Source organism: Hirundo rustica, chromosome 7 (assembly GCF_015227805.2).
Source record: "Hirundo rustica isolate bHirRus1 chromosome 7, bHirRus1.pri.v3, whole genome shotgun sequence".
In the NCBI taxonomy this organism is placed as follows: Eukaryota; Metazoa; Chordata; class Aves; order Passeriformes; family Hirundinidae; genus Hirundo; species Hirundo rustica.
The window spans coordinates 37,992,288-38,012,510 of record NC_053456.1 but is presented as its reverse complement, the minus strand read 5'-3'; the positions used below and the strand labels follow the sequence as shown (position 1 = coordinate 38,012,510).

At 54.7% G+C, this 20,223-nt stretch overlaps 1 protein-coding gene across 1 annotated transcript; it reads left to right on the top strand.

Moving 5' to 3' along the window:
- The first annotated feature begins 4,248 nt into the window (after positions 1-4,248).
- Positions 4,249-17,486, top strand: MREG (melanoregulin). Its single transcript, XM_040070419.1, has 5 exons — positions 4,249-4,355; positions 7,476-7,635; positions 15,205-15,295; positions 16,870-17,033; positions 17,331-17,486. Exons 1-5 carry the CDS (start codon positions 4,267-4,269, stop codon positions 17,484-17,486), a joined length of 660 nt encoding a protein of 219 aa, XP_039926353.1. The 5' UTR covers positions 4,249-4,266.
- Positions 17,487-20,223: the final 2,737 nt, after the last annotated feature.

The following is a 20,223-nucleotide window of genomic DNA, read 5'->3' as shown; positions in this document are numbered from 1 at the left end:
ACGGCGAGGGAAGGCGGGGGATGGCGAGGGATGGCCGGCACCGCCCCCGGTACCGCCCGCCCGCCCCGGCTGCTCCCCCTGCCCGCCCGGCCAGCGGGATCGGGGGAAATCCAGGAGGCAGCTTCTAGAGGCTGAATCCCACCGAGGTCCTGCAGCCGCAGAGCCGAGCCTTAGCTTTGCACTCCTCTGTGGTTACTAATTACGTAGTTACAGCTTTCAGAATTCCCAGGGGTCCCGGGAATGCTCGAGCAGCCTCCACATCTCAGGGAGCAGATGCAGAGCCCAAAAGATGCTGCAAGGCAGCAGAACAGGATTCAAAAGCTGCAGGCAGCCAAAGCCATACCTACAGAGTTCTGTCTCCGCTGAAGTCCCCTCCTGGTGTCCAGCAGAAAGAGAAAATGCAGCAAGGGCCCCCAACAACAGCACTTTAAGAGCTTAGAATGTTGGTATTTCAGATCTAGGCAGTTTGGCCTGATTCGGGGCAGGATTTTACCCCTTCCTCGGGAGGGTGATGTTAATTCCGTACACCGCCTGCTGCTTAGTCGTGCACCGAGAGAAAACACCGCACAATCACCAAAGGGCCCTGTGTTTTCATGGCCTGGCTCCGGGGTTTGGACACCCCCATTTTGCCTGTGTGTTGCTGAGAGCACCACTGCAGACAGGAAGGGGTGATGTCCCAGCCCTGGGTCACCCGGCCTGTCCTGAACTCGGCTGCTCTCGTGGGCAATGCACAGGGGATGTTTGACCCCAAACCCCTGCAGGAAAACAGAACACCAGGCAGGCACAGGCTGCAAACGGCACCAGGCCTTTCCTAAGCTCTCCCAACATCTGGCGTGTCGGATTCCGCTGCCTTTGACTCCCTCCTCCATCTCTGTTGTGCTCCCCAAGGGACAGCTACCCTCCGATGGCCCTGCACCGTGCAGAAATAAATTGATCTCCTCAAAATATGGCTTGCTGAGCCTTAGGCCAAGTGTGGGTGTAAACACCAGGCACAGAGAATCAGACACTGTCCATCATCCCTGCCTGCCTGCTTATTAAATCCTAAGTCTTTAAGGAATGCCAGAGGGCCCTGGAGTTTTCCCAAGTTGATCCCCAAACCTTCAGACCCTGTGGGTTTTAATTATATAGCAGGGTCCTGGGTTAATAGACCTTCCTTGGGAATGCATCTCGCTCTGAAATTTATTAAACCTGAAAAAAAGAATCAATCTCTTTTAGGGGACAAAAAGGATACTCCTGTCAGTCCTCCTGTGTCCATTGGTATTTTTTACCAATAGGCTTGCCTGTGGATGGATTGCTTGGAGCTAAAGGAAGAGGAGGTAAATAGCACCGTTACCCTGTTGCATTTATTTTACAAATGTAATTGGTTTAAATTTGCTTTCAGCTTTAGCTGACTCAGCAGCTTTTTGCTGGACCACATGAGAGGGAGGATACCCACAGGGCGGGGGTCCACCTCCTCATCCCCAGGATCCCCTGAGGAAGTTGGTGATATTTCTCTTACCTCGTGGAAAACTTGGTTTGATTTTAAGATCCCAGTAAGACTTCAGCTTTCAGGTGACTCTTCCCTGTCTACTTGTTCTCTGATGGGAAAGGAACAAGATTTATTATCACAACGAGGAATTAAGGGATTGAAAGATAGTTGGTATTTCTTCAGGGATCTTTTTAAACCTAGAGGGTTTAGACTTTAAATTACTGAAGAACATAATTCTCTTGTCTTAAAAGCAGTAGGGTGTGGATAAAGTTCCTTGTAGGGAAGGGAGTTATCCACAAATCGGGGATGTCTCTGTTGGCGAGTTAGAGCTGTGCCTCAAGATCTCAGCTGGTAGCAGGGCTATCCCTGCCTGCTCCCTGGCATTTGCAACCCAGGAAAAACCAGTGTTTGTGTCAAAAGAAAGCCCAAATGAGCAAGAGACCTAGATGATCTTGGAGAGGGGCGGGAGAAGGGAATTCCCGCAGCAGTGACTGTTCTGGGGAGGTGCATCCCTGCCCGTGCAATTCCCGGATCCTTGCAATGGCAGCGGCGTGGCCGGCGATCGTCGAGCTCCAGCACACAAAGGCTGCAGGGGAAATGGAGGCAGGCAGGGACACGCTCAAGGGCAGAGGAGGAGGAAGCCTGCGGAGAGCTCCCTTGGCTTTGCAATCCTGCCTCGCCTTTCGGCTCATCCGGCCACAGGTGCCTCCCGATGGAACGACTGATGGGCAGAGCTGGGAGCATGGGCTGAGAGCAAAGCTCTGGGGGCTTCCAGAAACAATAACAGCAACTCCTTCTCCCACCATTTCACATTTAATTAAGGAAGGTGGGAAATCTGGTTGTGGAGCCAGTGAATTTAATGAAATTTAGAACTCTCCTGAGAATCTGTGGCCATGCAACCTGAGATCTCCCGTTCCCCACGCAGGGGCCGAATCCACTGCTGATGAATTAACAGTTCTGGAATAAAAAGAGGCAGAGAAACGTGAGCTCAACATGATCTTATTTCACCTTTCCCTGCATGCACACACTGGGCATGAGGACATAGCTGATGTTATTGTATCTGCTGGCATAAGCAAAAAGTCGGTCAGGAAAGTGGCGTCAGGAAGCTCCTGCACTAAAATGAAATAACTCTTGGGGGTGTGCATGAGCAAACCAGACTCAGCAATTGCTCTGGGTCTGGCTGATGCCTGATGGATTGTTCTGAAATGCACACAAATTTGTGGCGATTAAACAGGATCCAGGACCATCTTAATCCAGAGTTTAAGCTTTTCCTCCTCAGGGTCCCAAGCCAGGCACGTGATGGGAAGGTAAGAGAGTGAAAGGAGTAAGAAGGAGGTGTCTTTAAAAACAAACAGTGGGCCTGATGGTAAGTAAGGCCAGATAGAGAGAGGGGGGAAACCATAAATTCCATAGGAATTGCACTAATTGACACAGACTGTTACTCACTTGAGACTGTGCTAAATCTCCGGATTTAGAGAAAAAGAATAGACACAAAGAGAAAGAAAAATGGGGTGGTATGCATTAGAAGGGATCTTGGGTATAAGGTGTTTTGGGAAGTCTGTACCTCTCAAGTACCTCAGCCAGTAAGAAAGAAAGAGGGAGGGAAATGCAGCTGGGAAATTAGGATAAAAAGGAGGCTGCATCTTCTAAAAATTTGAGAGACCCCAGGGGAAGTACCCCACAGCCTCTCCCTTTATTCGAATGAAGTAACAGGAATCCTCTGTCCCCTTTTTGGGCATACACTTCTGGTGTTTGTGGATTAATTTTCCTGACAACAGAGGGAAAAAAAGGAGAAGGCAGCAATATTTTAGGTTCTTTTCTTCTTCAAAAGTCCCCGCACCAGGAGACAGCTGCGTCCACCCCCCCCCCCCCCACCCATTTCCCATTGCAGCTCCCAGGATCACAGCCCTGAGTCCCAAAAGCCAGGTGGGAACAGGCCTGGAAGTGTAGTGGTGCAAAGAGTTAGAAAAATGGGGATTTGGGGATTCTGGCCGTGCTGTGATGGGCAGTGATGGTCTGTTCCAGGGGGGCACAGGGCTGGAGGCTGCAAAGGCAGTGTGGCATCGAGGAGGGTGCAGGAGGGCACAGAAGGGTGCCAGACAGCGCAGCAGGGTGTGGGAGAGTGTGTGAGGATGCAGGAGGTGCAAGAGGATGCGGTGGAGGATGCGGTGGGATGGAGGAGGGTGCGTGAAGAAGGGCAGGGAAAGACGCTGCAGAGGGTAAGGAGGGTTCGGAAGGATGCAGAAGGGCACTTCAGGATCCAGGAGAGAGCAGGGGGGTGCAGGAGGGTGCAGAAACGTGCAGGAAGAAGATGCGGGACGGCAGTTCGAGGAGGATGCGGGAGGACGCAGCAGCCCCGTCCCTGAGCTACTGCAGCGGCCATCGCTCCGGCGGGGCCGGGCAGGGCAGGGCCGGGCCGAGAAGGGCAGGGCAGAGCAGGGCAGAGCAAGGCAGAGCAGGGCCGGGCAGGGCCGAGAAGGGCCGGGCCGAGAAGGGCAGGGCAGGGCTGGGCCGGGCAGGGCCGAGAAGGGCCGGGCCGAGAAGGGCAGGGCAGGGCCGGGCCGGGCAGGGCAGGGCCGAGCCGAGAAGGGCAGGGCAGAGCAAGGCAGAGCAGGGCAGGGCCGGGCCGGGCAGGGCCGAGAAGGGCAGGGCCGAGAAGGGCAGGGCCGGGCAGGGAACGGCACGGCCGTGCGGCGGGGCGGGGCGGTGCGGAGCCCGGCCCGGCCCCGCTGGGGCGGGGACAGGGGATGGCCGTGGGGCCGGCCCGGCCCGCCCTGCCCGGCTCTCCGGCGGCGCCGATGGGGCTGCGGGCCTGGCTGCGATCGCTCGGCTGCTGCGGCTGCTGCGGAGGGGAGGCTGCGGTGACCGAGAAGGAGCCTCTGCTCAGGTGAGACCCGGCCCGGCCCGTCCCGTCCCGCTGTGCCTTGTCCCGCTCCCCGCGCTGTCACCGCCCATCCATCCGTCCATCCATCCATCCCCGCCAGAGCGCTCGAGGCTCCGCAGGGATCTTCCCCCGGCGGGATCGAGCCCTTCCCGCTCCCTTTCCGCCCGGCTCGGCTGCCACAGGCGCTGGACTCCTTCTGCCAGCCGGCGCGATGCCCGCAGGAGCCCTGCCCACCACATCCCCTCGGTGCTCTTGTCTCTCCACGGAGGGATTTCAGTAGAGGAGCTGAGGCTGAACAAAAAGGGCGGCCCTGCGTTCCTAACCAGGGGCTCAGGTCCCACTGCCGGGCAGCTCTGGGTCGTGCAGGGCTCTGTTCGCAGGCTGGGGTCACAGAATCCCAGAATGGACTGGGATGGAAGGAGCATTAAAGATCATCCTGTTCCACCCCCTGCCACGGCAGGGACACCTTCCACTGCCCCAGGATGCTCCAAGCCCCATCCAACCCGGCCTGGGAAACGTCCGAACATGGGGCAGCTGCAACTGCTCGGGGCAGCCTGTGCCAGGGCCTCAGCACCCTCACAGGGAAGAATTTCTATCTAACATCTAAACGAAATCTTCCCTCGTTTAGTTTAAGACCGTTCCCCCTTGTCCTATCCCTATCTGCCCCAGTTAAGAGTCACTCTCCCCTTTAGGCGCTGGAAGGGCTCTAAGGTCTGTCTCCCTGGAGCCTTCCCTTTTCCAGGCGAGCCCCCCCAGCCGCAGCCTGGCCGCGTTCAGAGCTGCCGGGGGGGAGGTGGCGGTGCGCGGCCGGAGCCGTCTCTGGGGAGCCGATCCCGCTCTCCTGCTGCCGCTCGCGCCTGCTTTGTGCGCACAGCCTGAGCCCGGGGCTCTTGGACGAACAGATTCTCCCTGTCCCGTGGAGGAGAGCAGTGCGAGCGCCTAGAGGGGGTTTGCATGTGCAAAGCAGCCGTGTTTTGCGGCGGCTCCCCCTCCTTCCCCGATGCCAGGCGCCGTCCCGGCCCCGGGAGGGAGCGGGCACCGTGCCCTCCCTGCGCCATGGCCGCGACACCCGCCTTCCTGCTGGGATGCTCCCGGCGTGTCCTGCAGCGCTGTCAGGTGGCAGCGGGGCCGGGGACACACGTCCTCATTCCGCGCTGTTACCTAAATGATGAGCGCGTAATCCCGAGCGTGGGGCCTCCAGGCCGGGAGATCGGCACTGACCTCCCGGGAGCCGGCCGCGCAGGAGGGGACGCTCCTTCCTGCTGCCCCTCACCTGGCACCTGGCTTTAGCAACAGCCTGCCCATCCAATTAATGCTGGCCCTAAGGGGGAAAGCCTCTCGAAATTCTGGGAATTCGAAAGGTACCTGCTCTTACACACGTGTGCCGGCATAATTAATCTAGCAGCCTACTGCTTGCCCCTTCTCGGGGAGCTGTGGGCTCTCATTTCATAGTGGGGATCTTGCTGTATATTTTATTTTTTACTACAGCGCTGTTTAAAGTGAATGAATTGCTTGAGATTTCAGTTCTTTTAGCTGAGTTTCGGGTTTAGGAGCTGGTGTTGCAAAGCATCCGGGCTGGTTGGTTGTCTCTTGATGTTGTGAAGGTGGGGTCTGGCTCGGGTGGTCCACTCAGGATGAAAATAAACTAAATATTTGGGCTCCAAACACCAACATTTAATGTGAACTGAAAGCCCTCTGGAGCAGGAATCCGTTGATGAAGCATTGGTGCACACCATTTTCTGGATAAAATCCACGGTGTGAAATGCTCCCTGTCCCTTCTGGTCCCACGGAGATTCCTTAACCTGCAAAGCCGCTGCTGTTCACGTGCTTCTTTTCTCCCTCCCATTTCTTCCTTTGGAACGTTGCTTGGAAGAGCTGTTGGCAGAACTCTCCGTGCTGGTGTGGATTTGCTGACTCCTGGGCACTGCCACATGCCTTACAGGACGCTCCACGCTGTGATTTGGAAATGGGAATGTGCTGGGAAGTGCCCTTCGAGCTGTGAGGGAGGGAGCGGCTCAGAAGAGCTCAGGTGTGGCAGCGTTATTGCTAAATGCTGCTGTTTTAAATAAGTCAAATGTTAAACATACTGGTAAATGCCTGAGTGGGAAGAAGCTGTGGAAAGCAGGGTGGGAGCAAACTCCTGCTGATGGCACAGCTGGCTCCTGAGTGCTCCCTCCCTGGCTGGTCCACCACTGAAAAATGCTTGTGCCCCTCCACACCCTCCAAGTTACCTTTGTCTGCTTGTCTTTAATGAGAGATTATAGATTATCTTTCCCTTTATTACCTGTTGCTCAGGTTTTTGGTTTGTTGAAAGTCTAATTAACCTTCCTGCTGGAATGCTGATGGGAATTTTTTTTTTTTCTATTTCACCGTTGTGCTGGAGCTCCTCTTAGCATCTTTTTATGGCTCGGTGCCATGGCACCCACAGTGTTACATGAAATCTCTCTGGACGGGTTCCTTGGGAAAGCAAGCAAAATAAACAGTGGGTTGTTCTGACAAGAAGTGAGCAGGGATTGCCCGAGGGTGGTAAGGCCAAAAATAGTTCTCCACTTGTATTGTTCCGCTCAAGCAGCTGGGCACCTTGATTAGACACTCCATGGAAATCCCCTGCTAAAGGTTCTCTTGGCAGAAGTGTCCTCGTTAGAAACTTGCACATCCCAATAGCAACATAAAGCCGTAAAACACAGACTGCCCCGGCGCAGAGAAAAGTTCCCCACCTCCGTGGGGACAGCCTTCCCAGAAGATGATGCTCAGCTTTGCTAAGCAAATAAAGCCCGGTGCTCATTAGAAGGCCGAGGACATTTCCATGGCCAAAATAAGATGGGGCTGAATACCTTGAGTATCAGAGTAACTTTCCACGCCTCGTCTGTTGTTGCTCAGCTCAGCCCATTGCTGCAGCTCTGAGGTAGGATCTGCTGTGTGGGGGCACCGGTGGGCATCGCATGGTTTGGTTTGGGCCACGGTCAGGACGTTTGCTAAGGAAAAACCCTCTGCCTCCCTGCTCCTCTCCCTCCCCTCTGGCCATAGCATCGGGCTGGGAGAGGGGAGGGCCCGGCAGCGGGCGCTGGGAAGGCAGCAGGGGCCAGGCTGGTGCTGACGCTGCCCGCCCCTCTCTCCCTGCAGTAACAACAACCCCTACGCGTCCTTCGGAGCCACCCTGGCGCGGGATGAGGAGCAGAACCTGTGGAGCACCCCCCACGACGTGACCCACACCGAGGCCGACGACGACCGCGTGCTCTACAACATGATCGTGGTCAGGAACCAGCTGGACAAAGACTCGGAGGTGAGGCAGCGCCGGCCCGGGGCTGGGGCCATTCCTCACCCCACGGGTTTTGGCAGTGGTTCTGGCTAGCACAGAATCACAGAGCGCTTTGGGATGGAAGAGACCTCAAAGCTCATCCAGTGCCACCTCCTGCCATGGACACCCTACACTAGCCCAGGCTGCTCCAAGCCCCAGTGTCCAACCTGGCCTTGGGCACTGCCAGGGATCCAGGGGCAGCCGCAGCTTCTCTGGGCACCCTGTGCCAGGGGCTCCCCACCCTCACAGGAAGGATGGTTTTCCTAATATCCCATCTAACCCTGCCCTCTGGCAGTTTGAAGTCATTCCCCCTTGTCCTGGCTTGTAAATAGTTTTGCCTCATCTTTCCTATAGGATTCCCTTTGGACACTGGAGGGCTGCAATTGGGTCACCCTGGAGTCTTCTCCAGGCTGAACAATCCCAGTTCTCTCAGCCTTTCCTCATAGCAGAGCTGCTTCATCCCTCTGATCACCTTGGTGGGCTCATCTGGACTGACACTAGCAGGTCAATACCCTCCCTTCAGTTAAGCTGTTGTGGAGGCCCCAAAGTCCCCAGGTCCTCCCACCTGTTCCATCACCCTCCAGATGTTATCCTACACCTGGTGTGGATGTCTCTGTGGCCATCTCATCCCTGGGAAGCTCGGGGGTATCTCCAGCACCTGGCCCAGCAGGAGCTGCCCCGAGGTGTGGTGTGTTTCTCATCTCTGTGGCACCCTTGGGTTCATCTCCCTCCCTTGTGAGAATCTCTATGTTCTCCTTGGCTTGGACACTTTCAATGCCCTCCCATCGAGGGCATTACCCCATTGAGCATAAATTGCCTCCAGAATCTTTTTTCCCCTCACTCCCCATCCCCTTCAGAAATCTCTGTTTCTGTGCATCTTTGGTCAGCCCAAACCAAAGGTTGTGTGCTTTCCGTGGAGGTGTGAGGGAACGCAGCAGCTGGCACTAAAAACCAAGGAAGTCAGGAGGTCAGTACATGCAGGGATGTGGGAAAAGACACCGAGGTGGGCTTGAGATGGAGACCAGGGACAAAAGGACTTCTCAGGGAAGGAAACTGAGAGGAGGAATAGAAGAGGCAGAGAGAGGAAAATGACGGGGAATGGGAAGAACATGAGGAAGATGCTTTACAGTGGACAGGAAGCATTCGTTTCTCACGTATCAGCAAGCAGTGGGATTGCAGGGAGGTTTCCCAGGCATTTGTGGCAGCTGGAACACGCTCGGGAATGATGCCCTGCAACCACCACAAGCCACAAAGGTGCGCTGGGAGCACTGGGGCCCATTTCCTGCCTTCCCAGGCTGCTGTTTTGGTTCCGTATTTCCCCGCCTTGCCCTTTCCACGGCCGGGCTGACGTTCGCGTGGCCCCAGCGGCGCCCGGAGCTCCGCCGCCGCTCCGGGGATGTGAAATCCTCCTCCAGTGGGACACAGGGCAGTTGTGGGCAAGCGGGGAACTGGCACGGCTCTTTGTGGGAAGGGAGAACTCATGGCTGTTACATAAAGGCTGTTTTGCAGCCCTGATTTCCTTTGCTAAGGCACTTCAGCGCAAAGGAGATTGCAGCGGCCTGATTAGGAGCAGGCTGCAGCAAACAGTGACACGTTTTTCCCTTCTTTGATTGCTTTCATGACTCCAGAACGCTTGCAGGGAAGGCTGGAGGCTCCGTGTTTAACTTCAGCGTCATCCTGCTTCATCCAAGAGTCTGCAGGAGTTTAACTGTTTCTCCTGCACTAGTCTCCCTAAACCAAAAGCCAGCTCAGCTTTGCAAGGAGCCTTGAACGCCAGAGAAATCAAAATAACAAGTTGTAATTAGCTAAAAGAGGTAATGGAGTCCTCGTATACAGCTGGCCAGAATCCCCAGTTAACCGGGTTGTTTTCTGGTGAGTTTGATTTCGTCATGGTGTTTACAATGGGTGGTTTTGTAACACCATTTTCATGGTGCTGTGTGACCTTCACGGCTCTAACTGGAGTACTCTACCCTCCCCACTGCTGCTCTCTCTACCTTGAGTTGTGTCTGAGAGAAGCCAGGGAGCTGCATGCACCCCAAAGTGGCTGAAGGAAGCAAGGACAGCTCCATTTAGGGGACTGCAGTGGTGCACAGGATTGCTGTGTGTCAACCTGGTTCAGGGGAGAGCATCGCTTATGGCTGAGCAGGAAAGTGCTCCTGCCCCTGCCCCTCCTAAACCCAGTGTGCCTGCCTGCCCTAAATCCTGCCCTTCCTCCTGCCTTCAGCCTGTCTGTGGGGTTTTTCACGGGTCTCAGCAGTCGCCATGCCTGCCAGTGGAAGAGGAAAGCCCAGAACTCACGGAGCTTCCTCCCAATGGCAAAGGCAGGATCGCTTCCTCTGCTCTGGCATGCAGTGCAATCCACAGCCCGAGGAGCACAACACAGGACAGCAGTGAGGAAAGCTTTGAGGAAAGCCAATGCACTTCACACTTGCTCTCAGTGGGGCCCTGTGCCCTTTGCAGCCCGGGATTGCAGCTGGCAGTGGCTCTGCCGTCCCCCCTGTCCCCTCTTACACCGGGAAACTGAGGCACCACAGGGAAGCCCAGCAGGTTGCTGCAGTTTCCAGCTGCTGCTCAGGCTGGGTGGCAGGGCAGGGAGGGGCTTGGACAGCAAAGCCAACATTCCTGCGCTCGGCCCCTGGTGCCAAAAGCTCTCCTTACTGCAGCAAGCATTTTAAAACTAGGCCAGATTGCAGTGCCCTCCCCTCCTAATGAGACTTCGGCTCAGAGAGAAAACAACCTAACTGCAGAACAACACTGGGCTGCAAAAGCCATCCTCTGCTTTGGGGGCTGCTCTGCTCCCAAAATGCCCATGGTGAGCCTGTGCATGCTGCAGGACAGAGGATGGAGGAGTTCTCATGTGGTACACAAGTGTTAAGAAACCATAGGTCCTTTTTCCTCCTGTGGTTAAAACTGACTGCAAGGAGAACTTCCTGCATTTCTGCTCCTTCATTTAGCAAAGAAATTCTCGTGTGCAGTGCACTCACTGTGTGCTTTGCCGTTCTCCACCTGCATCTCAGGGATTTCCCAGCCTTTGGAAGCATTCCAAAGAGCAGGTTGCTCTCCATCGTGTGCTCTTTGTCTGTATGGCCCCATCTTGGCAGTGCTGCTGCCTTCCCTTGGGGTCAGTTCTGTGCCCCACCATGGGGCAGGACCCACACCTGATCCATGTGGAGCTGTGTCTCCCTCCTGTCCCTGCTGGCAGCTCTGCTCTGGGAAATTTGGCAGCTCCAGCCCAAAGTCAGCGTGTCCTTGGCTTGCACAGAGAAAACCAGGAAAGCCATTGCTGAGGAGGGGGCTCAAGGGGCTGGTCAAGCAGATGCAGCCTTTGAAGATCACAGCTGTCATCACACTTCTTGAAGTCTGGGATCATGTTTCAAATATGGGGGAAATGGGAGGGTTTTTTCCCTTCTCTGGCTCTGCAGCATCATTGAGCCTGTTGTAGGGTAAAATAAATCTGAGATGTGGCGGTGAAATGAGCAGCACGGGGGTTGTTGCTGGGCTCATGGGTGTGAGGTGCTCGCAGTCCCCTCCATTAGGTCCACTCGGGGGTGCCCCTGGTTTCTCCACAGCCTCTGCTGGGGTGTGTGGAGTTACCCAGCTGTGGGCAGGGAGCTGTGCACCAGCCCTGGGGACAGAGAAGGAGCTTCAGAGAAGGAGTCAGCGTTGGGCAGCTGCGCCACAGCTCTGGGAACAGAAACCAAAGGTGGCATTTTGCATGGCGACCGAGGAAAACCCCCCGTTCTCATGGCTTGCTGTAAATGCAGTGTTTCTCTCTCCTCTTGGCTTATTCCCTAGGGAAAGGTGGGATCAGAAACCCCATAGCAAAGGCAATTCCTGCATCCCTGCCAGGGGCCTGGCTAGCGGAGCGACGCCAGCATGATCCCCCTGAAAAGCCCATTAATGAGCTGGCAAGGCCTGTTTTTCTTTCTCCTCCTGCTCCTACAGGATTATTCTTTTCTAAACAGGTTACAGAGAAGGTCAGAATTGTGACCAGCTGTTACTGGGGCACAGAGAGGTGATGGGATTTATCCAGGGCTGGATCCAGACCCCACCCTCTTAATGTCTGCATGTCTCTCTCAAACTGAATCCAGTTTAAGCTTATTCTGAGATGTCGGTCTATAGTTTATATTTGTTCAGCTGCTTCCAGTGGAGCCAGAGCAGGAGCATCCCTGGTACCTGCCTGATATTTGGCAGTCTGTCCCTGATAACTCAGTTTTGACCTCATTTCTGAAATAACTCTTGAACAGAATGGTGACCTCAATTGCTTTTAGGAGAATAAAGGCAATGGATTTGGTGGAGGATTGTTCTGGCAGCGTGAAGAAAGCTCCCTAGCAATTAGGAAACTTTCATATGATCAGGGATGAGAAGCTGGACAGTGCTGTCTGTTCCCTTGGCACATTTTTTCCCAGAGCTCTGAGTTACATTGCCCGGCTTCTTCCATGTCATTTGGCATTTGCAGATTTAGTGTTTCACGCTAGAGAGTCGGGGAAGTTTTCCAGGTAAATATTTGAAGGGCTGAGCATGTAGAGAAGGGAGGCAGCGGGGTTTCCCTGCTGCTCCTGGGATATTCTTGACTCACACACTCAGGGTTTTCTCAAGTCCCCACTGGTATCTGTTGTGCCCCGCTCTCTAGGTTTAAAGGGCAAAACCGGCTGCAGAAAACAGGACTGGGAACTGCAAGCTCCTTTGGTTTCCTGTGATTAACTCGGATTTTGGCAAAAGAGGCTATTTCTTAAATGATTGCTTCTGAGTGCGTGGCTGGGCTGTGCCAGGAGCAGCCCACGCTGGGTGTTCCAGTCTCCCCCTGTGCTTCCCCAGGCCCGTGTGCAATCCCCTCCCTGGCCCAGGGGTTCCAGCTGACTCCCCGGGAAGGGAGAGGCGTTGGTGTGGAGCCGCCTGCCCGGCCAGGAGGGCTGAGCAGCCCTGTGATGCCCTGGCCCCTCCATCCCTCCCTGGTGACTCCCGGGATGTGCCACGGGAACTCCCCTGCCCGCAGCCTCTGATGTTCCCCTTGCCTGTGCACGGGCAGGGCGAGCTTTGTTCTTCCTCTGCCGTGTAGCTCAGAGGAGATGCTTTCTAGAATAATTTGGGGTGTGGAAAGATGCCCTTGAGTTTATTTCTTCATTAAAGGCACACGGGACAGCCCCTGGCAGTTCAGATGTCTCTGCTGCAAGGAATTGCCTGGGAAAATCCGCTGGTTTCTGAGACTGATGGAGAGCAGGGCACGAGTCCCTTTGAGGGCTCAGCCCAACGTCATCCTGATAATCTCTGCTTCCCTGGTTCCTTTTCCATGGCTGGGAGCATTGTCCTCCCAGCTTTCTCCCAGCAGAAATGTAAACACATTCAGCTCCATGCTCAGGCAAAAGAAACCCCACCGGAACAAGAGGTCCCACCCGGGCACCACAGTTTAGTTTTGTGTACCAATATTCCTTTACACGCTCCCCAAATTCTCCATCAACAGGACACTGCCACAGCTCCCCTGGGACGGAATATTCACCGTATTCACTTCCATGGCACAACTCGGGCACTGTGATGTACAGGAAAGCCATAACCTAGATTCACTTAAAGCAAAAACAGCCAAGGGGAAGCACGCTGCTGTTAATCCAGAGAAAATCAGGAGCAGCTTTCCTGCATGCTAAGCACTGCTCTCTGTGCTTAGAGGAGTCTGGCTCGTTCCACGGGTAAATCCCCCGCACCCTGCAAGCTGTTGCTGGGTGCCAGGGGCCGCATTTTGGAGAGGAGCGCCTTTCCCAGTGGCCCAGCTCCCTAATTCCACAGCGTGAAGCCCGCCTGGGATCACAGTGGCTGGCTGGATGGCTTGTGTGCACTGAAGGCCTTGTCTATCTCCATGGGAGGGCAGAGACACAGCTCTTCCCCACCAGCGTGCCCAGACTGGCCCCCTCTCCTTTCTGCCCGTGCCAGGGGGTCACCAGAGGCGTTTCCAAGGAAGCCCTGCCAGCGGGGACCAAGGCATCACGCAGTTTTTCAGCCTCTTGCTAAAAACTCCCAAGTTTTCAATAAACTTCCCACAAAGCTTTAACGGAATAACCTTCCCTCTTTCCCACCCAGAGGAGCTCAGTTCCCAGCTCTGAGCTGGTGTCACGGGAGAGGAGAGTCTTGGCCCTGCCTCATCCCCCTGGTGAAGGGCTGTCCTGGTGCCTCGTGCTGGCAGCCAGGCACTGTCCTGTGCAAACAGCAGAGCTGTTCTCAAGTGCCGCCTCAGGAGACAGGGAAATGTGCCTCTGGAGGGGGATTTTGTTTTCTGGGAGTGAGTGGCTGTGGCAGAGCCAGTTCCCTGCTCTCCTGACCTGAAGTCACCACTGTCTTAACCCCGCCGGCCGCTTTTCCCAACGTGTAATCTCCCAGGGCTTCCTGCAGCCGTTGCAGGAAAACAGGCTTGGCTTTAAATCTCTGCATGTCAGCCGCATTCAGGGAAAAAAACCACAAAGGAATCTTCAAATCTTTATGGAATCAGGTCAGCTCTTTGACCAAGTACCAGAAAACAGTGGGATTTCTAACACACGGCCGACCTCTGTGGGTGTTGTTTTTCTGCTCTGAACCCAGCATGGCCTGTAGGAAAATCTCAGGGTGATGGCACAGATTAACACCTGTTTATTCTTCAGGAGCCCATCTAGGTAATCCCTTGCTGAGAACCGAGATTAATTAAGGTTGTTACTGGAAGGAAGTTATCAGGTGATGTTGTGACCCCGCTGTTGGGCTGCTTCTAAAAATGCACCCTTGGCAGTGTGTGCATTGATTAAAGCTGGCTAGGAAGAGCTGGGAAAAGTGTTCCTGGTTTTCTTGCAGAACACAGGAATGCATGCCTGTGGAATCATGGAATCATTTAGGTTGGAAAAGTCACGTAGTATCATTGAGTCCAGCCACTGACCCAGCACTGCCGAGCCCACCGTGAAACTTGGTGTGGTTGTGTTTAAATGTGCTGGTGTGACTTTAATGAATAACCCCACACCTTTTCCTCTTGCCCAGTGTGCCATTACCCAGCTGTAGAGCTGGAGGTCCAGGATTCAGCTGTACAGTGAAGTGAGGCATTAACTGCAGCAACTGGCAGCCACCAAGGGTTATCGTACCAGATGACTCCGGTTCAGCCCTCATCCACCCATGTGCACCTCTGTGCATCTCTTTTGATAAAGAAGAGGGTACCCTGATCTTTCAAAAAAGTCTGTTTTTCTTGTTTTCTAGTACTTTTGAACACCTGCCGGCTCCAGTTCATGCCAAACAGGGCTCCATGTCTGACTGAGGAGCACTTGTCAGCAACACTTGAGCTAAATTCTGTAATTTCAGGGAAACTGGAAGCTGTTTTGAACAGAGAAGACAGAGAAATGCTGAGCCAAGAGTCAAGCTAAATATTCTGTGTTGGTCAATGTAATTTCTTCCAGGGGCAGCAGCAGCCTGCACATCAACCTTCACACCCACCACCTCACAGCTCAGTGCCTACACCAGCTCTGCACCTCTGGCTCCCTTGCTGGAAGCTGAAATCCCTTGAAAAGCAGCAGATTCCAGTGCCTGAGTGCCTCTCATCCCTTTGCTTTGCAGGAGTGGCAGAAGCTCAACTATGACATTTATACCTTACGGCAGACCCGGAAGGAAGTGAGGAGCAGGTGGAAACACATTCTGGAGGATTTAGGTAAGCTGGAGGCCAGAGAGATGCGATTCCAGTGGTACCGAATGCGAGGTCCCACCGCGGCTGAGGATGAGAAGAGCTCCACAAAATCAAGCTGGAGAGGAGGGAGGTAAAAGGAGGTTGCTGAGTGATGCCCTCAGGTGTCCCACATGGCATCTGGGGCTCCGCAGGGCTCAGGCACGGCGGGGAGGGGACAGGGACACCGTGTCTGCAGGCACGTCTAAAGCCCGTGAGCCACGATCGGCTTCCAAGCCCGTAATAACGTGCACAGTCATCCAGTTCAAGCTTCCTTGGGGAAACCTTGCAGTGGGAGTTCACCCCGGGTTTTTCTAAACGAGATAAGCCGGAAGGAATGCATATTCCTTTCAGATGGGAACACAGATACATCTATTTCATTTTCTTAGCCAATGGCGGCTGATCAGAGCTAAGCCACTCACCTTGTTTTCTCCCAAGTGGATTTGAAATATTCTTTCACCAAGTGGAATTGCTGCACAGAAACCCTCCTATTGCCGTTTCCAGGTGGTGGTGGTGGGTGTGGCGGGGTTTTCCCAATTGCCTGGCACACAGCATGTGACACTGGGGATGTGCCAGCACATCAGCTGGGTGACTGCCATCGCGCTCTGGAGATGCCTGATGAGTGGAGGATGAGTGAATCTATTCCAGGATACCCTCAATGGGAGCCAGAGATGGGTATCTCAGCCACTCCTGCCCTACCTGCTGTTCTGGCAGTTGGGTGGGAGGAACATCATAAATCATAAATCCACAACCAGGTGTCAACCCTCATCTCCACCCAGGCGCTCACACAGCCAAGCTTGGGAGGGATCACTTGGCATCCTTCCATCTCTCACTGCAGGCTGACAAGGGCTCTCCCACATCCCTCTCACATCCACAGTGGCTCCGGAGATGTTTTGCAAAGGCTGGGAAGCTCACGGCCAGGGATCATTTGGCCTTAGCGAAGCTAAATGAGCAACTGGATGTGAAACCTGCTATCTTCTGTTATCCAGGCCTCAGCTTTAATCATAAGCCCACCACTTGTAACCCCATAACTGTTTTCACTGTTGAGACGCATCACCACCAGCGCCCTGGAGCAGAACAAAGAGTTAATGGTAGCCATTGCATTTAAAGACCACTGCATTCACTCTCTTCCACCTTTCCTTCCCTGGATACCCCTTCTGTAATCGATGCTGGCTGCTGCAGGAACAATCAGCCTGGTGTTCATCACTGCCATAGGTTTTATCCCTGTTACCTGTTTCAGGGAGCCCCACCAGCCCTGAAATCTCTGGTGGCATCAGGAACGTGGAGGAGCTGAATCAGCACCCTGGGTCATGCACGTTCACGTACCTTTTCTCAGGAAAACCAGCAACAAACTCGCTGTGACTACTTTTGTAATTTATTTTCCCCACCAGCAAGTTTATACCTGTCCCACGGCTCACCTCAGGGTATTCTGTTTTGTTTTAGGAAGCAGGGATGCAGCTGCCCAGGGTGGAGGGGGAATAAGGAACCTTGCAAGAGCCCGAAGGGCTCGGGCATGACCCTGTTCTCATGTTTGACTTGTTTCTGTAACATCTCCTTCCCAGGTTTCCAGAAGGAAGCGGATTCCCTCTTGTCAGTGACCAAACTCAGCATCATCAGCGACTCTCAGAACATGAGCAAAGCCCGGGACATCTTGTTAAAGCTCTCGGAGGAGACCAACATCTTCCCGACCAGCTGGGAGCTTTCCGAGCGCTACCTCTTCGTGGTGGTGAGTACTCTGAGCGCGCCCGCCGCCCACCGTGCAGCTCTGCGGGGCGCTCACACGCGGGGGGAGAGCGGCCGAGCCGGAGGATGCTCGGACCCGCGCTGGCAGCCGGGGCGGGGCGTGTCGCGCTGGGGCTCGGCAGTTCGGTTTCCCCGCGAATGCCGGTGCCGCGGCCCCGGGAGTTCCGCGTCCCGTGCACGGGCTGGGCGAGGATGAGACCCGAGCCGCCAGCGGAGGGAGGGCCGCGGGCGGGGCCGCGCCTGGGGCGTCCCGCGGTGACCGCGCTCCCCTCGTTCGCAGGACCGCCTCATCGCGCTGGACGCCGCCGACGAGTTCTTCCAGATGGCCAGCGCCGCGTACCCGAAGCGGCCCGGCGGGGACGGGGCGGACGAGGCCCCGAGGCCCCCGCAGAGCGGCCCGGCCGCGGTGCCCCGAGCGATGTGCCTCTCCGGCTGACGGGCTCCGGGACGGGCTGCCCATCCCCGCCGAACCCGCAGCGGGGCGGGGAGGCCGGCCAGCCGCGCCCGGCTGCGGTGCGCGCACCGACCGACCGACGGACGGACGGACGGACGGACGGCGGCCACGGGGCACGGGGCACGGGGGAGGGAGAAGCGCCCCAGAGCAGCCCCGGTGCCGCGCCGCCGGCCCCCGGCGAATGCGGCGGGCCCGGGGAGGGGCTGCCAGGAGCTGCCGAGGCTCGGGGGCTGAGAGGAAATCCAGTCCGCCTTCCCTCCTCCCGCCGGGCCCTGCCTCCGTGCCCCCTCGGGCCTGCCAGCCAGGAGGAGCAGCCGGGGAGGAAAAACACCTCCGCCCGTCTCTCTACAGCTCCGTGACTCTGGGAGAGCTCCTCTTCCTCACCCCGGCCCTCCAGGCGGCTCCCAGGGCATTTGGGAAAGGCAGGAGCCGTGCCAGGACAGGATTTCATTCCAGGCAGCACAGCCTCGGAGCAGCGTCACGCTTGGGTGCTCCATCCATCCCCTGCCCGTAGTGGCTGAGGGGTGTGTTTGGCAGGGGTGCTCAGCCTGACGTCTTAAAAGAAGGTAGAGTTGAGGAAGGAGCCAAGTTCAGAGCTGCTGAGAATTTGGCTCCTGGAACCTTGGTTGCCCGGCATCTCAATCTGTTTTGAAAAGTTTTAATTGCCTAAAAAAAACCCAGCCACAAAGCTACACGTACTAGCAGTATAAAAATCCTCATTACCAGCAGGCATGATATAATGAACATCCTTTTTGTCTCGGGGTTTTGTCTGATAATGAGCAATAATTTTTAAAACTCTGGATTTGATAATTCAAAAACAAGTGGAAGTTCTTCACTGATAAACACACATGCTGCTAATTGGCCAGTTGAAAATGCTTGTTACACAGGGCCTCCCAAAGTAGCAGAACAGAGCTTTTATTTATTTATACCTACGATGTTTGGGAAAAAAAAAAAAATATATATATATATATATATATTTATGAACTGTTTTTGTTTGTCAGTCTTCCTGGGGAACATTTTTGTCGACTCAGAACGGCAGTGAAAGCTGAGTTTAATAAAGAAAACATTACCAACCCAGCCTTTCTTATTCTCTCTGTGGACCCTTCGAGGTAACAGTGTTTATGTTGACTGCTGATGGCGAAGGGGTTGGGGTATTTGCAGAGCCTCTGCAGCTTGTGCTCCGCACACTTTAAATTGCCTGTTGACTTACAAGAGTTATATTTGCCAGTCTAAGACCAAAGTCTTTGTAGGAGATGATGGGGATCAAATTTAATCTCAGTGGGATTTGGCTTTAGGTTCCCATTTCCTACTGATTTATTTTTTTCTAGCAGGAGTTCAGCTGCCCTTTGCAAAACCTGCCGTGTTTTTCTTGAAAATAAACTTCGGTGCGTGACAAATCCAGGGTTTGACTTGAACAAATTGCGGCGGAACAGAGTGATCCGAGTTCTGAGGAGCGCCGTGCCGAGGTGCCTGACGCCACCCAAAAGTCAGCCCTTGGCACATTGTCACCGTGCTACCTGTTATTTAAAATCACCTGATGAGTTTGGAAACCTGGGAGGCAAGAGGAGAAATCCTTTTAGCTGTGCTGCTTGTTCTGACCACGGAGGTGAGCGTTCAGCGGGGCCATTGCAGAGCCGCCCCTCGCTGTCACAGCTATCCTAATGTCACCAAAATGCTTTTTGTTGTAACTTAAGAGGGCAGACTGCCCAAAAGGGACAATAATCAGTATCTCTGAGTGAGTTTCTGAGTGCAGCCACGAGGAGGAGCAGGGATTTGCAGGAGCGTTGGGTCAGAGCTGCTCCTTTCCACGCTCGGGGTAGAGTAACCGGGCTCAGAATTCGTGATTATGGAGTGATCAGAACAGGGACAGAAAAAAGCCTGTCAGTCCCAGCAGTCAGGTAAAACTGGTCATGGGTGTCCTGAAAATATTGCAGAGCAGCCTTTGGTGAAGTAGAAGGATGCAGAGCTTTGGAAAATCTGCAACTTGAAAAATGATAGAAGCCAGCAGAAATTGTTTCCATATAGATCCAAGCTCAAACTGGTCATTCTGTCCGCCTCCGTGGGAGACATCCTTTCCTGCACTCAGGATAGGAGACCAATAAACTGTATTTCAATTAGCAAAATGCAGAGTCATTTGCCTTTGCTAAATCCCATAGACAATACCAGGGAGAAGCACAGCGGTCCTGGGTCCTGGAATTCCTGCCTCGACAGTGCAATTTGGGATTTGAGGAACCACCCAGGCCTCCAGCTGCCATTCAGATGGGCTTGAGCCCCCACCCGATATTTGGGGAGACTTCTTGGGCATGTCCCAGGTGCCGCTGGGGAGCCAAACCCTGCCCGGGGAATGTTCCAGCGGCCGCCTGGCTGTAGGAGAGCCCGGCCAACACCAGATGCCACTGTTCCCTCAGCATGGGAAAAATCCTGTTTACAATGCAGGGGAAATAGTCCCAACCTTTTCTTGCATGCATCGAGTCTCTCAAGCCTGCGAGAACTGGCTTTCTGTTAAAGGTTGGGTTTAGACTTTCAATAATGACTCTGGCACTTTCCAGGAGACGGTGCCCAGCCCATCTCTCTTCCAGGGCTGGGGCCAGGGCCTCTGCTCCTGCTTAGCGTGAGGCTGGCTGCTGCAGGGATTAGCATGTTCACTAAGAACATTCATTTTTTTCTAAGGAGAAAAAGAGGAGGGTGGTTTTGGTATCCCTTCCTTCAATCAGGAAAG